This window comes from Dromaius novaehollandiae, chromosome 2 (assembly GCF_036370855.1).
Source record: "Dromaius novaehollandiae isolate bDroNov1 chromosome 2, bDroNov1.hap1, whole genome shotgun sequence".
Taxonomy (NCBI): Eukaryota; Metazoa; Chordata; class Aves; order Casuariiformes; family Dromaiidae; genus Dromaius; species Dromaius novaehollandiae.
This window is the reverse complement of record NC_088099.1, coordinates 155,474,872-155,492,219: the sequence shown is the minus strand read 5'-3', so window position 1 is coordinate 155,492,219 and position 17,348 is coordinate 155,474,872. Positions and strand designations below refer to the sequence as shown.

Below are 17,348 nucleotides of genomic sequence, written 5' to 3'. Positions count from 1 at the left end.
GGAGTGCTGAGAATAATCTAATTACAGGAAGCAGCTACTTCTTATACGAATGCATAGTTTTGGATTCAATGATGTGCATCATAGGAAATTTAGGAAGATTTTTTTTTCTTTGATCCACTTCATACTAAACATGTAGGATGTGTTTGCTGGTTGATTTAAATTCTGGAGAAACTCTTTCTGTTATTTCAGTACATGCACAGAAGTGAGAGGTTTTTTTTTTTCCCCGATTAGCAGATTTCCTTCCTCTGAAAAAATGTTAAAGTTTATTCTAACTGCAATTATGAGGAGTTAAAAAAATACATCTTACTTTAAAGGCTATGAGTTAATAACAGCTGTGGAAAGGTTAATATTTTCTCTAAGCTTGAGGTCAGATTGCTTATACTCCTTTTGTGGATATCCCGCTGTTTTCACAAAAAAAAAGAGAGCTCCAAAAATGGGCATCTGATAATTTTTCAGCTGCCTCCCCCTTGTGGTAAATCCAGGAAACATCTTTTTTTCTGTAAAATATTGAAAAACTCTGGGTGAAGCTCAGTGCTTGCATTTCAACTGCATGTCTTCTTTGGGAGATCTTCAAAATGCTGAGCAAATGTGAAGTAAGACAAGAAAAATATCATCTCTGTTCAGGCACCAAACCCCCAAATAAGCTGAAATAAAAGAGCAAAGATATCTTGGAGAACTCAACCTGCAGCTGTGACTGTGCTGAGGCCCTGCCAAATCTCTCAGGTTCAGCTCTTGCCCCTTCTCTCTCCTCCAGGCCCGAAGGCTGGAGTAGGGATCGTCTCCTCCTTCCCTTCTTGTGTGCCACATGCTGCCAAACCGCACGGCAGTGCCTGGCTCCCAGTGCCAGGGGAGAAATGCAAAACAATAGTCCAGTAGGCAATATGTTACCCAAAATATGATGGTTTTCAGTACTGTCAAGGTACACCCAAAGCAGCAAATAACCACATTCCCTGAGACCCTAGATTTCCATGAGCAAACACCTTGTTGTCTTACTAGTCTGCAAAGGTGTTACGTCGTGCGCAAGACCTTTCTGATTCACCAAAAATATGTGTGTGTATATATATATATATATGCATATAAAATATATATACACATATACATACATGCATACATCTATTTACATTTCCACTGCAATGCGATCCTCTGAAGCAAAGGCTCAACTTGAAGGGCTGAAGAGGAGGAGGATAGCCTCTGTGGTTAAGGCAGAAGTTTGTGACTTAAGAGAAAAGGGCTCATTTCCTGGTTTTACCGCAAATTGTGTGTGGTGAGGAGGAGTTGCTCATACAGTCTGAGCTTTTAGTGCCTTGTGTGCTAACGAGGGAAAAGGCCCTCTCCTTTCCTTCATCCTTTGTGTCTTTCTCACTTAACTGTAAAGTTTCTGGGGTTGGAAACGTCTCTTTGCGTTGTAGATCTGCACCGATCTAAATGAGGTCTCCAGAGTAATGCTCCTACCGTAATGCTAATAAAAATAACTTGAATACATTTAAAAGTGGGACAGCTATCAAGGTAACTTCTGCCCTACCTCAGTATTATTGTCCCCATAATTGACAATAACTAAATTGTCACAAGTAATACCAGCTGGCCTAATCCTTCCAAATGCTCCTATTGCCTCTTTAGCAGCAGACCCGAATAAAGTATATTGTCATCTGTGATGTGAAATGACCTATAACCACCAGGTGTCCCCCTCCTCCAGGGTTTGCCGTAGAAGTGGGCCATTTCCCTGAAATCCGCAGGGCACGGGGACTTTGCAGCGCGGGGCAGTGGCGATGCCGTGGGGCCACGGCAGCAATCACCGCCCTGCTCGCAGCAGCTGCGTGCCCCTAAACATGCTCCCTGTACGAGAGCTACAGCCTTTTAATGCAGTCGCAAATGCATGTCCCACAAAAGAAGAAAGTCACAAACTGCGTTAGTTGTAGGATGTTAAAGGTGTACAAAAAGTTGCAATTCTGACTCTTCTCCCACAAAAGAGCTGCTTTTTGTGGCAGAATCAGACAGCCCAAAATGTAGCAATCTGAAAATACATTTTTTACAAACTGGCCAGAGTACAAATTTCCAAGCGTTTCAGTGACTGTGGTTGTTTACTAAAGCAATTCAGAGGACTTTTAATTCTGCCTCAACCCATGCAAGGATTTCTGGGATTTGTTTCTTTCTGCACAAAAAACCAGCATGATATTGAAGTGCAATTCTGTAATTAAAAACAGAGCGGGGGCGGGGGGGGAGAAAACCCAACACAAACTAGCAATCCTCCCACAAGATGTAACATGTGCACGCTTTTCTCTGCTGCCTGTTAGAGCACAGTCCTAGGCTATCTGTAGGATGAGGGCTGTGTCCGGCCCGACGCTCGGACTGCTCTGAGCCAGGCGAGACAGGGTGCTGAGCCCGCGTTGCTAGCGTGCCGACCAGGTGCTGTCCGAGAGCAAACCTCAACCCTCCACACATTTTTCCATACTAGAACACCCTTGAAAATGGTCCCTTCCAGCGAGACTACGGTTTGATTAGTTTGAGGAAAGCTGTTTAGCTCCGAGCAGCAAGGTGTTCGTGGCCATGATGGACATCCCGCAGACCCAGAGGGCCCCAAGGCTCGCGGGACGGGCAGGACGCCCAGGAAAGGCCTCTGGCAGCTGGAGAGGGATGTTCAATTTTCCACTTGAGGGCACTGCAGGAGAAGCAAACAGTAAGGACTAGGCTTTGAGAGCTGGGAGAAAATGAGCACTTCGTGGAGGACAGCATGGACACAGATATGGAGCGAGGAGAGAAGCAGACGCGGCACATCACGGAAAGGCTGAGAGAGGAGGAGAGGCAATGTAAGAGATCAGAAATACAGGTCCATCTGTACGAACTGAAATGCAATATTTTTGTGCAATATATCATTCTTCTGCTGACACTAATAGCAGCCACATGAACACTGAAGCATTTTAGGTCAGCGGGGCATTTTCTTCACTATTTTAATATGACCTCTTATCTGTCCAGGATAGGTAAATCCACTTGCAGGGATGTAAATAAGTATTGTTTTTCCGTTTGCTAATCTGTAAATCAATCAATGGCAATGGGTCTTCCCTGCTTTGTGGCTGAGGGGGGAGGCTGAGCGTGAGGCTATTTCATGCCACCTTAGCGAGCTGCCTGGCAGGCGGGCAAGCTTCTGCACTCCCTCTACAGCCATAGCGAGTACACTCAATTTTAAAGATCTGCTTTATCATGAACATACAGGCTCTTAGCTCTAAATGCATATTTATAGGGCTAATGCTGATAACTGCAGGCATTTAAGCCAGTGTAAAGATCAGTTACTAAATATTTGCAAATAAACCGTTCCTCTCACATCTGCATGGTAGGTCTCTTTGACTGATACCAGTTGAATATCTTATGGTCAGAGACCAGTTGTTCATAGCTCTATAATACATAAACTGGGATTGGCGATGGGAAAACCAGAGCAGAAGTTTCCTGCAGGTCACACTAAAATTTGTGCCTGTGCTGGAGATCTCATGTTAGAAAACCTACCATGGTAGACGTAACTAGAGCAGCTTTATGAGACAAGAATTAATGCTGAAGGCTTTGGTAAAAAAAATTGTGTGTATAGGTATGTGTATACACACACACACACACACACACACACACACACACACACGTGTGTATATATATATATGTATATATACACATACACGCACACACAATGGCTTCAAAAAATAGGGAAGAAATACAAATTCTCACGCAGTAACTTGTGAGATGAGAGATATATGATCCTATTTCATGAAGTTCAAATTTGTTATAAGACATAAAGATTAGGGCTAGAAACAGTAACTAAATTCCTATCCCTTCCATCCCCCCCCCCCCCATACACACATATAAACAAATAAATAAAAATAGAATGAAGATAAATTATGGGTTGGACTAGAAAGAAAAAATATAGGGATACTCTATTTTTCCTGCTTTTTTAAATTGTATTACTCCTGGAATTATACTAGAAAACACAAAAGATGAAATGATGTTCTTACTGAAATTGATGGTAAAATTTTACTCCCCGTAAGATTTTCACTCTAATGTCAGGCATCTAGTTGAGGAGGCTGACAAATGGCCTCCTTATACAGTCAGTGAAGAAAAAAAGATTTAAATTTGCAATATTTAGTTATTTTTTCCCAATTCTTTCAGGTTCGTACAAGCACAGAGAAAGAATGACTTGAACTCTGAATAGTGGCTTTCATAAGTGTAGCTAAATATACCCAAAATAGAAATAAGTGATTTAGAAAAGAATGAAAAAAAGCTGGTAATATGGCTCTGTTCCACTGACAGGACTCAAAAAGCAGTTAAAAATAAAAAAGTATATTTGCTCTTCTTTAAATTTGTAATTAGTAAAAACTCCTACTATGGTGCTAAGACAAAACAGTTAATGACCTTCCCAAGAGCAGCCAGGAAATAAATGCTTTGAAGTGTCCTTTGCAAATCAGACAGATAGAATATACACTCCCACCTCAAGCTCATTTTGCTTGATTTTTGCTTGAAATGCCTGCTGAGAATAGGACTGAGCAGAGAGGTGGATAAACTCCCACTACCGAAGAAAGAGCAGTTGTGGTGGCTTAGTCACAGTCTTCAGTCACTCTTATACTAGGTGAAAACAAGTTTAATGGTGTCTCTATTCAAAGTATCTTTGGAAATCTGACTGCTGCATTAAACAAATTTGAAGCAGCTTAAATGTGAGAAGCTTGTTGCTTTAATGAAACCCTATGGATGAAGCAGGGAGCTGAATGTTTGGCAATGTTCCCAGCGATGCTCCGATGGGAATCCTGGGAGACACAAAAATGAATTCCTGACATTTGAATAATTTGCTTAATTTAATTTTGCTCATTCTGGGTAGCTTAATTTTGCTCGTTTGGGAAAATCATAGCCCTAAAACAGAAAAGTTGAGGATTTCACCATTAGAGTTTGTATATAAAAATGTCACAGGATTAATTCACCATGTTGTGTTTTGATTAAATTAGTGCCATAGCCTCTTGCGGGAACAGCCTGAAATTGGCTCGAAGCCTAAGCTAGTAACTATCCATATTAAAGTAAAACAAGTCTAAATTAATGCAACAAAACTGATAGCAGATGAAAAGCTGTATTGACTAAGGTGAGGCAAAGATAGCCACTAAATTGGTGTTATGTATTTAGAAGAACTAGGGCCGATCATTCATTGGCTCCTTTTTTCCAGAGGAAACATTTGTATTCCTTTCTAAAAGACATCTTACCTGCTGATGTGCTGCAGAGTTGTAAGAAGACACTGAGATCGTAGTAATTCTGGTGTGAATAAAGATAGGCAATAAATATTTGAAAATTTCTTGTGTGAAGGTTGTAGTGCTCCTAACAGTACAGCTCTCTTCTCATAAAATGGATTGAAGACATATAGAGATTACATAGAGCAGCCCTAAGGTGAGAGATACAGGAGACATTTTGGCACTGAATGTACTGAAGTGAAGACCATAGTTATACAGGCAAATGGGATTGCTCAAGTTAAAATTTAGCTCATATACCCCTTTCAGAGGAAGTGATGGACGATCTGCAAGAAGGACTTCAACAGGCAGTTGGGCTTACATCTCATCTAAGATATAGGATATTAAATGCCTTTCCTTGGTGGGGAAGGAAACACAAACCTAGAGTAGTGGATGGTCTTGGTTAATGTATAAAGGATCATGGGTTCCTACTGCAGATGAGACCTTCACTTTGCCTGCAAGGAGGAAGCCACCTACGGAACAGCTTCTCTCTGGTGTCTGTGCCCTTTTTGTAAGCTCCAGCCCAAGGAAAACATAAAGAATTATGTGGAAATCAAGATAACATGAAAGTAAAGCAGAGGGGTAAAGGAGAAGCAACACAACTAGGATAAGCTGATGCAGATGTCTAAATGAAAAATATTTTATCTGAGTGTGAAAGGAATAGAGGCGTTGTCAAAATAAAGTGGTTGAATGCAACTTTTTGCTTCTTAGAAAGTCAGTAGCTGACCACCTTCCTTTCTAATTAACAACAGCAAGGATTACAAAGGAGTTTGTCGCTGGGACAATTCCTAAGGCTTCTCCTGCAAGCATCCAGGTGAGGACCAAAGATCCATCTAAATTTAACTGAACCAGTACAGGTTTTAGCACCAATGCCTCAGGATGTCTTAGAAGTTACTAAGAAACTTCAGCTGCAGATCCTTGCTTACAGTCTACTTTGGGCTCCATTGACTAAAATGAGCATTTAGAAGTCTACACGCAGCCATCAAATATAGAAGTCTTAACACAGAGCTGAATTCCACCCTTGCATATCCCAGGAACGTCCAGATGGATGTTATCAACTCCTTCAAAGAAGTACATGCCCATTTGGTCTTTTCTGCCTTTTTTTGCAAGAGATAGGGGCTGTTTCTTACCATGCATATGTGATCAAGACCATGGTTGTGACATAGACACTACTCTGGTATCTCTAACAGAGAGACAGAGACCACACTGGGCTTGGTCCCACAGTCTAGGCAGCTGCGTGTCTGCACAACTGTGCTTATGACCTGTTCCACAATCCATAATTCCAACATGGATGAGCGAAGATACACAAAACGGCCGTCCGCAGCCTCTGTCCTCCTGGGGATACTGCTGTACAGTAGGTAGCACACGCAGGGTCATAGGCTACGCTTGTGAGCCAGAAATGCTGCAAGACGCAATTAAATACTTCCTTAGTACTTCAGAGTGCAACAAATAAGTACTTATTGGCTGTTACTACACAAAACCACTTTAGCACATGAATTTTTTCTCAGCTGTCACTGTAGGAAGACAACTACCATCTTCATTAGAGCTCTGCAAAAATCACTGTGGGAAACAGGTAAGGGAGAAAAACAATTAAAAAAACCCAAACAACCCTCTCTATGCTCCCAAGCCAAGCTCTAGATCACATAACTATACCTCCTCCACCATTACCTTTCAAGGCGCACTTCATCTAAACCTAACTATTTACATCAGCCAGTCTCCCAGGCAATCTCACCCTAAAAATTCTCTCTTCTAACCTACTCTTCACAAATTATTCCTCTTTTCCTGGCACTAAAACATTGCATCTCCGTTAAACTGGTCAGAGATTAGGATGAGGTGCACTAAGCATATCACAAAAATAAGCTTTTTGATCTTAACTGCTGCTTCTGGAATCTGCAGACCATGTTCTCTTACCGCTGCTTCTAGCTGTTAAAAGTTAGTAGTTTAAAGAACAACTTCAGGAAAAATATTTTGGATCATATAAAGTTTATTTACCTAGTACAGAAAAGTTATATTACAATATATACAGTTTCTATTTACATATACACCTTTCTGTTATGTGAAGCACCATATGATACAGGTAGTATTTTAGAGGAATTTACATAATTCTTATTTTTGCATCCTAACACTTATATCTACAGACACACATTCGTTAGAACCAAGTCCCCCTAAGTCATTGACTTCAGTGGGTTTTGGATAGGCTGCTAGTGATGCTGCCAAAGAGAAATTTAATTGATATCAGCTATCAATCTCCTATACTTCAGAATAAGAGATCTTAGCTTTGTCACGTCAGGGGCTTTGTGCAAACTGAATCCTTGGAGAGAGTCAGATGTACAGATAGAAAATATTTTATAAGCCACAAGAATCCAAAACTCTTATCAGTAAGACTTTTGCTATCATCAGAAACAGAATTTCATTAGAATGGAAAACGAACGCTGCATAAGCGTTTATACATATTATGCAAACTAAAGTTAAAAATCTGGAAGCTTATGCGATACAGTGCCATGCATTCCCCAAGGAAGCCATTTGCTACTAAAGAGCCCAGTCTTACGGCCACTGAAGTTAGCGGCATAATTCCCATAACTCATGGAGAGAAACCAGCTGTTCATTTAACTAGCTTTACACCACTGTTAACAAAAAAAAGAAGGCTCTGTCCAAGGTACAAAATTTCCTTCAAGAGAATAAAAGATCTTTGGAGGGGGGAAATGTAAAATGAGGTATTTAATAAACTATAGAAAAAGAAAGTGTCTAGACTGTTTGGAAAAAAGTCCTACATATTTTAAATATGCACTTACATTCACCTGATTGTGGGTCAAGTTTTACATAAAATATTTATACCTTTTGAGCCACCTAATTAAAGCATTTCATATTTTTACTTCACTAGATGTTAGATCTAATGGCTGGAAGAAAGCATTGTTGCTCTGAGGACAGTTACTATGACAAACACAGGTGTTGATCAACATCATTGGCTTTTTTAAGAGCTTGCCATGAGAACAGCGGAACTCGACCTGGATTGTCTTGGTGTTATGTGGGGTGCAGCATCGCCCATCGTTGCAGAGGCCACAGTAACGAGGTTTGTATGTCTGCACACTCGTGCAGTTCTTGTACTCAAAGCGAACAGCTTTCAGGGACTTCTTTGTTCGGATACATTTTTTCCCTTTCTAAGAGAAATACGAAGAGACATTAAATATATCATAGCATAAGACAGAATGCAGTTAAAAAATGACATGCAAGGATGTAGGTCCACTCTGAAAACTTGTATTCGTTGTCTTTGCTAGTTCTACACCCATTAGACGCTGCAGCTATTTCAATAGTAACTTACCAGTTCTCAATCCTATGAGGTGTGCCCTTGACATCTTAGTTCACATATTACATATGCCAATAATAAACAACAAATAATAGATTACACTCTATGAAAACTCACTGCTGTCATCTGACTACATGCTAAGACAAGCCAATATTCATCATCAAACTATACTCCATCACAAAACTTCTCAGGCTAATGTGGTTCCATCAGGGAATCAGGAAGCCAAATAAGTAAGATACAGGACTGGGTTCAGGAAGAAAAGAGGGCCAAAAGGGACCTCAAAAGTCATTGCGCATTCTTGTGACTCAAGGCAGGATCAGCCTTATCCATGTCATTATTAGCATATGTCTGTCTAACTTGTTCTTGGAAGTCTCCAGTGACAGACTCCACAGCTGCCCCAGACAATCCTAATGGTTCTCTACTCTTACTGCTCAGAAGGATTTTGCTCATGTCTTAACTTTTGTGCAGTCTAAGCTCGTCACATCCTGTCACATCCACTGTGAACTCAGAACAGGCTGCAATATCTGCACATGGTTACGAGGATTCATCTCCATTCTCTTGCTTTTAGTATCAGTTCAATCAATCAATCAGTTTTTCCCAGCAAAACGTGTTTTCTAGACCTCCGATCATTCTTGTTATTCTCCCCAACTCTTTACAAATGTTTCACATCCTTTTCAACACAGTGTTCAAAACTGCACAGAGTATTCTGCAAAGGCCTCAGCACACCTTCCGTCACCCAGGACCCTGCATACACTGATGGCCCTCTTACGTAGCTACATATTATTCTCACTGACATTGAGAATGTGTAACGTGTAGAAGCAGCAAAAAAGGCAGCTCACGTAGATACACACTTACAGCACCTGAAGTGTCAGTGCTGGATTTGCTTTTGGAAAAAGCTCCATGAGGATAAAGATAAGGCTCAATTTACCTGAACACTTTTTGCAAGGTTTTGCACATTTGTCTGCAGTTCCAGGATGCCCAACAGACTAGAAATATGACACATCCATTCCCCATGATTGGAGCAGCTCTGAAGTACACACGCAAGGAGGACAACGACACTTGTGGCAGATGTTAGACTGCATGAGCTGCCAAGACAGTTGGCACATGCAATACATCTGGCTGGGATGGCGCAAACAATATGCATATGCAGTGCAACACTACTGAACATACAGGCAAGTCTAATGCTTTCCAGAAACACTGGGCTTAAACACATACACTAAAGGATGTATTTACATCCACTTGTATCTGGGCCACTCTAGACAGAAACATGCAAACCTGGAACTCCGCCAGAAGAGGCATCCTTGCTGCCATCATACCTTATCAGATGGCTCTTCATTTTCACAAGGTCTCATCATGCAAAGCCGTGTCTGCTTCACCATCTCACACTGTTGATTTCTGTTGGTAACCCGGGTGGAAAAGCCCATGCCACAGCTTTTGGAACAAGCACTCCATTCTGTTGTCTGCTCAATGCAATTGGCGCTGGAATCAGACACATCAATCCCCAGTGTGGCCTCCTGTCTGTATGCTGGAGACAAAACCCCACGAACTCCATTACAAGAAAGACTTAATGTGAGAACCCGGTATATATTTGAGCTCTTCTACATTTGGGAGGAAACAAGTGAGATGAGGAAAAAAAAATCCCAAATCCATGATTTTGATAGGTCTTCGTCACTTTAAAAGCTGCCTTTTTAGGAGCCCTGGACAGCAACTTTCTGCATCTAAAGATCACAGACAGGTGCATGTCAGTGTAATCAGCAGAATAAATTTCTGCCTTTCTGCCACAACTTGAATTAGAAGTCAGTTTCTGTCCAGTCAATTCCAAAATGGGAAGAACTACTGTCAATCTGTTAACCAAGTCTAGAAATCCACTTTAACAACTCTTTATTCCTTGTTTTTTTAAACAAAAATACATCACAAATCTGTTCCAAGTCACAAAAATACTGGTATTAGAGATGATTTGAGAATGGCTGTATGATTTATATAAACTAATAGATAAAGTACTTTGTTCCCACAGTCATAGTCACCCAACCTGATCAATTATTGCCAGATTACAGTCCGGGTGGTGTGAGGGAAGAGGGAAGTAAAGTAATTGCAGCAGTTATCACAGCTACTCAAAGCAATCACCAATTCTGATCATTGTTCTTCCCTCCCGGCAGTGTTTAAGTTGTATAATGTAAATATTGTTAATTTTAGCAATCGTAGCAGTAAACAGAGTGAGCCAACATGATGGAGCTAGGCAAGTGCAGCGAGCTGTGTCACCCCTACGGCTCTTGCTGATAAGCTTCTCCACAGCTGCACTTTTGCCTTCTTGCAAGGTAAAGCTCCAAAAAGGAGGATATCCAAGAGGGATGACCATTGCCAAAAAGAATGCAGGTAATCCACCTGCAGGCGTGTTATGGATTAGCCTGTCACTGTCAAAAAACAAAGGAGAGAAATGACACTATAAAGTGACAACATGTTCACTTATGTCTTACGTGCCTCACATCTGACATTTCATAGCATTCTGCAAAGTTATTAGAGCTTATCGTCCTGGATCCTTCTTACTTGTTTTTTTCAAATGGATTAGCTGCATTGCAGCATAACTGCTGAAGACAACACAGAGCAGTGACCGGGAGGGAATGCTGTGGCCTGAACTCCCATTAAAAGCAGCTTTTGAAAATTCATGTTAACCTGACGGTTTAATTTAAAGGGCAGGGAGACATAAATCAGTAAGAGGAGACTGGGGAAAAGAGTACTTTATGAGTTCTGTGTTTTGGAATGGGATGATTGTTTTTAGATCCACTAACTGTGCCTACAAGCATTGCTTCTCCAAGTACTTTGTAATGCTTTTAATGCCAGCAATAATGATGAGAGCTCTAGCGCAGACAGACAGGAATTTGTTGGCATTTTAGCTAGCATGTTGACCACTGGTAATAGCTGGGGAATTTTTTTGGGGGAAAAAAAACGTGTCTTGTAAACCAGGCTGTTTGAATGGTATTTTTGATGTAACATATTCTTGCAGAGCAACTAGCAAGATGGCAGCTTTACTTTCTGGAGGAAGATAATGTTTGGAGGATTGTGAGCTTGTCCTTACTTTATTCCACTCAAAGTGGAACCGGATAAACAGCACTTCTAGAGCTGGGCTCTAACTTAAGTAAATTACTTTTTAAAACTACTATGCACATTCATCCTCTGAATGTCTTTCCTTTGGTTTATAAAATTCTGCTTTTACTCATAACCACTGGTATACTCACTAGTCGCTCTAGATGAGAAAAAGAAAAAAAAAACCCCGCAGCACAAAGCAGGCTACGATAACCCCATGGCCATTTCCAGCACGCTATCACCCTCCCCTCCCAGCGACTGTGTTAATTAAAGTTTCCTCACCGGCCAGAGCAAAACCTCCCAAAATCGCGTCGTCTCTGGGGTCGCAGACCCACTTCTCGCAGCACTCTCCGGGGACTTCGACCTTCCTGGGGAAGGGGCAGTCGGGGCCGGGGAGCAGCAGGTCCAGGTTGCAGCGGGGCAGGCAGCCGATCTGCCCGTCGCGGCAGGTGCACTGGTACCTGCAGCTGGGCTGGAAGCTCTCCCCGCTGCGGTACATCATGCCGTCGAAGACGCAGTTGTCCCCTTCCAGCACTGGCGAGGAAGGCGCCCGGCGTCACCCGGAGGGCGGCCGGGCCCTCTCCCCCCTCCCGCGACACCGAGGGCGGCTTTGCCGGCGGACCGCCCGCCCCGGAGCCCGCGGCGCCCGTCGGGGCGCGGAGACGAGGGCGGTCCGGAGCCACCGCCCGCGGGGGCGGGCAGCGCCGGGACAGTGTCACCGCCTCCGCTCGAAGCCGGGCAGCCCCTCGGCGGCGGGGCTCCCCCCGGCCCCGGGCCGCCGCCACCTACCCATGCAGATGCCGGTGGCGCCGCCGTCCTCGGGGCCGCGGTCGCAGTAGAGGCCGCTGCTCTCGTCGCAGGGCAGCAGCGCGGAGCAGCTCTCGCCGCGCTGCCGGGCGCACACCAGGCAGCAGGAGCAGCCGTCCAGGACGGCGGGCACCCCCGGCGCGCAGCGCGGCGGCTCCGCGGGGCACGGCCCGCCGCACGGCCGCGGGCAGCCCGCCTCCCGGCCGCTCACCTGCGGGGACAAAGCGGCCCCCAGGGCCCGGTCACGGGGCGGCCCGGCCCCGGCTCCCCCGCAGCCGCCCGCCCCCCCGGGCGCCCCGCACTTGCCTGGCACAGCAGCAGCAGCAGCAGCAGGAGGGGCGGCAGGGGCCGGCGCTGCCCGCCGCCCGTCAGCATGGTCCCGGCCCGGCCTCGCCGCGGCGCCGCTCGCCTCTGCCGCCAGAGCCATTGCGGTCGCTTATATAGAGCCCGAAGGGGAGGGCAGCGCGCCGGGGGCGGGGAGCTGGAGCCCGGCCCGCGCCCCCGCCGCCCCCGCCACCCCCGCCACCTGCCCGCGCAGCGCCGAGCCCGGCCCGGCCCCTCCGCGGGGCAGCCGCCGTCCCCCCTCGGGGCATCCTGCGGCCCCCCCCATGGGGCATCCTGCGGTCCCCCCCTCGGGGCATCCTGCGGTCCCCCCCCTCGGGGCATCCTGCGGCCCCCCCCATGGGGCATCCTGCGGTCCCCCCCTCGGGGCATCCTGCGGTCCCCCCCCCCCCCCCGGGGCATCCTGCGGCCCCCCCCTCGGGGCATCCTGCGGTCCCCCCCCCCCCGGGGCATCCTGCGGCCCCCCCCTCGGGCCATCCTGCGGCCCCCCCTCGGGGCATCCTGTGGTCCCCCCCCCCGGGGCATCCTGTGGTCCCACCCCCGGGGCATCCTGCTGACCCCTCTGTTGCCCCGCGTGGCTGCTCGCCTGGGCTGCAGTAAGCGATTTGGGGTTGGACCTTAGCGATTCGGCGCTAGACCTTACACCACGATTTACAAACCCTGCCGCAGCAAACGCCGCCGCTCTGTGGTAGCTACCTGGCGAGGGACTAGGCTGCATCCTAGTCCGGTCCGCGGCTACTGGCCACCCCCGCGTGTAAGCACCTCTCAGGAGCCTGAGCAGCTTTCAGCCTTTGTGTTTCAACCCTTGAGCTTTCTGCACTGCCGCTCAGTGTTACAGGGGACATGAAAGGGACCTATCAACATAAGGTGCTGTAGGGGTGACATACTCGCTTCATAAACTCTTCACCTGGCAGGTCGTAGGTGCTGTTCATCAGCAGAGAGGTCCAGGTGTATCGGCGTGTTGGAAACAGGGATTGCTCGGGGAGCCCTTTGCACTCTGCAACACAAACCTCCCAGGATGAGCTGAAGAGATACCAGACGCTCCGGTGCTTGGTTTGTGTGTGTGACCGTGAAGTATGCGGAGCCCAACATGTCAAGCCTTAGGAATGTTTTGGAGACGTAACTCCAGTGCTCTATGCCATGAAGTTATTTTAGAGCTCGCAGGACTAATCCAGGCCAAGCATAAGGGAGACTAAATCTATTAACGTGTTTTACTTGTCAGGAGTTGTTTTCTGCCCACGGCCTTCTTGGGTCTTTCTAGGATACCGAGATTCCATATCCCCAGTTGACTGAAGCAGATAATGTGCACTGGATTCTGTTGTGGCTTGTTAAAGAGAAAGTATTTGAAAAGTAAACAAAAGCTGAAGACAGACTAGTGAAAACAGGATGCCTTTTAAGCTTAAGACATGACACAAGTGGTACTCATGAATTTACAAGGCTGCTGTAGCTCCAAGCCAAAGCAGTGCTCAGCACAAAAACAGTAATCGTCATATACAGGTTTTGTTTTGGACAGAAGTCACCATTCCTTGCTTGAAGTTATGTGGCAACAGCTGGGCTTCTGGAGAGACCTGCGGTTTGGGGCGAAGCAGCCTACAGCAGCACAGAAACAAGTAACCTTCAGTCATTCATTAACCCTTAATTGTCTCATTCATAAGCAACGGGACCAGCCAAGGGAACACAGACTGTTCAAACCTTATTAACAGCTTGGGCGTAGGTTGGAGGTTATTTCAGTCACCCACTGCATTTCACCTTCCTTATCTCATTTCTCTTTTTTCCTTGCTTCTTTTCCTCATACCTCTGATTTAGGTAGTGCAAACCCACTTTTTACAGTAGCACTCCTTGCTCACCAGCAGAATGACCAATGCTGTTGGCCAAGCACTAAGATTTGCTAAAAAGAAACAAGGCTGTTCCAGTAGTTTTCCCAGAAGCACAGCTCTAAGCCAGAGGACAAAGATCCATTTTTATCTGTCCCTCTGCATGTCAATCTGATGAGGTTTTCAGTCATTCGCAGCCATGGAAAGTTACTTCCCTTTCAAATGAGATTACTTCATACCATTCTTAAATATCTTCTTGTCTATTCAAAAGGCTTCACCACATAAAACTGCAGACAGAATCAAAGAAATGGAAAGAATGTGTACCGGTGTATTTAAATTCAAGTGCAAGGAAAGTCTTGCATGGTACCCAGTAAGAAGAACCAAGTCAGTAACCTGTAATATCTAAACATTTGGGACATAACCTGTACAGGTACGTAAAAGACTAACTGAGGGCCATGGAGGAGAACACATGCTGAAGCATTCTGTAATCTTAGTTTTAAAATTAAGCTTCTAATTGCTGTGAATGCTTTAAGGAAGCCAGGTAATGTTGTGTCTCATGTTGTGCTTAAGCATTGTCAAGGCACCAAGTGCTTTCAGCTGTCTTCTCTGTCTGGGAGAGATGCAGCTTTGTGCTTATGGCAGAGGACATACCTCAGACTCAGCAACAGCTGCCACGAGCCCCCGCGTTGGCCCATAGCAGCCTTCCCGGGCAAAGACTTCTTGCTCTGCATGTCCATAAACCTGCCTTGGGCTAAATCTGTGGCAGGGGTGCCTGAATGTGTTGTTTCATTCAGACCATAATCTCCATTGAGTTAATAGCCCTGAAAGTGTCACTTTTACCCATCCCCTTCCACAAGACCAGATGGATTATACATGTTTTGCCATTGAAGCTCCTGAGGAAGCTCTGTCTAAAAGGCTGGGATCAGAGATTGCAACTAAAACTGGCCTAATTCTTAGAGAGTGTCTAGTTGCTGATCCTTTTCCCATCTAGAGGTGTCTGGATATATATCCAGCATTAGAAACATTCAAGGATTAACACCAACATCCTACTGTTTAAAGCCAGCCACCTGTCTAAGGAGACATCCCAGCCCACTGCTTCACAGCAAGTGGCCCCACAGAATTCTCTTCCATTTTCTGTGTATGGCAAATGATGTAACTTTTAGTGAGTAAAATTGTCATAAATACCACTTCTTTATCTTTCTCTGTCTTTCCTCTTCTCCTACCATTTTTTACAAATACAAGTATAATGTGGATGATTCATTCCTTGCCCTGCATTATGCTGTAAATCTATGCCCCTTCTTTTACTCTTCTGCCTCACAAGCACACAATATTTTTCTTGAAGATACTGTCATCGTGGATTTCTGGCTAGCCCTTCTTGGTCTAGATGCCAGCTGCAGATTCCTAACACCTTTGGGGCTGTTGATATTGCACATGCCCTAAACAGGGAACAAACAAAAATTATATAAACACTCCAATGATTTTATAATATCAGTCATATTATCAGCTTTCCATACACATTATATGCGATGTATTAATAGCAAGGCAGCAGGCTCGGTAACAAACTACCTCAATTCTTCCCCCAGCATCTGTTAGCAGCACACAAGGTTCTTCTGCCACAAATGAAGTGGCTGTGACTGAAGCAGCCTCATCTGTCTGCACGGGGAGAGGTGCTGGAGGGAGGTTTGTGAGGTGTCAACGGTGGTGGTCACCTGAATTAGTGGGTACCTAAACTAATATTTAGGGTCAACCTGGTGGTCATTCTTGCTTAGCACAAGCCATTCAAATCAGCCGCCTCTGACTGCAACGTGCTTTGAAGGACATACAACAGCCATTGTACTTCAGAAGATATCTAAGAATCAAGCTGACTCTTCTAGATCTGTCTCTGCTTGTATGGCTAGTCTATAAGTACTGTGGAGTTTTGGATTTGCTTTTGACCTCTTCCCCCCCCCACCCCCCCGATGTGTCTTTGACTTCCATATATGCTATAAAAAGAGCTAATCCGGAACTGAACATTTTTCTGGGCTTTTGGGTTCACACTCAACATCTAGACCTTTAATATTGATGAATGGTGTGATTGATCTTGAAAATGTTAACCTGAACTACAAATATAAGACTGAGATGCTGCTGACATTACTTCTGATGTCAGTGCTAATGAACTATTTTATTTCTCACAGAGCTATGGTGAAAGGATGAGAAGATTGTTTCCTGTGAAGATCTACTCAAACTCATAAACAGTCCCTGCTGCTTTGGACCAAGGCTCAGTGTTTCCTCCTCACAGAAGGATGCCTGTTCTCATCAGGCTGTTGCCTGTGTTCATAGAAGAGGTTTGCTATTTTAATGCATATATCCTTGTCAGCAGAATCTAGTGGGTAGCATCCAATATCCAGAAGATATGCTGAGTACTCTGTTAGAAAGATTCTTTTTGATAAGAAAAATGATGCTGAACCAAACAAGTATTTAGAGGTTAGCCAGCTTGGACTTATCTGAGGAGCAACAGTAGTTCTTCCTGAGCAAGATAATCTGTTTCTGAAAAGATCTGTTCAAGCTGAGGCTGGAACAGCTACTGATAATCCTGTTGGGTGTATCAAAATAGAGATGATGAGGATACTGCAGGCCATCAGAGACCAGTATGATTATGTACACTCTTATTCAGTAAAACAGGCCAATGAATTTTCCCCACTAGTTCAGGCACTGAACCCAGTCATATCTCTTAAAAAGGCATTCTGTTTCAGCTGAAAAATGGAGATTCCAGAAAGGCAC

At 44.9% G+C, this 17,348-nt stretch overlaps 1 protein-coding gene across 1 annotated transcript; it reads right to left on the bottom strand.

Annotated features, from left to right (window-relative positions):
* Positions 1-7,206: 7,206 nt before the first annotated feature.
* Positions 7,207-12,854, bottom strand: CCN3 (cellular communication network factor 3). Its single transcript, XM_064507828.1, has 5 exons — positions 12,739-12,854; positions 12,415-12,643; positions 11,908-12,159; positions 9,861-10,069; positions 7,207-8,398 (listed from the first exon to the last, which is right to left on the bottom strand). Exons 1-5 carry the CDS (start codon positions 12,805-12,807, stop codon positions 8,102-8,104), a joined length of 1,056 nt encoding a protein of 351 aa, XP_064363898.1. The 5' UTR covers positions 12,808-12,854; the 3' UTR covers positions 7,207-8,101.
* Between the last annotated feature and the right edge of the window lie 4,494 nt (positions 12,855-17,348).

Bases quoted from the DNA above. Each gene is read 5' to 3' on its own strand.
- CCN3 (XM_064507828.1), bottom strand. From the start codon at position 12,807: ATGCTGACGGGCGGCGGGCAGCGCCGGCCCCTGCCGCCCCTCCTGCTG. The intron at 12,160-12,414 runs GTAGGTGGCGGC...CTTCCTCGCCAG, and splicing joins CGCCACCGGCATCTGCATGG to TGCTGGAAGGGGACAACTGC. The intron at 8,399-9,860 runs GTATGATGGCAG...TATTTCTCTTAG, and splicing joins ATGAAGAGCCATCTGATAAG to AAAGGGAAAAAATGTATCCG.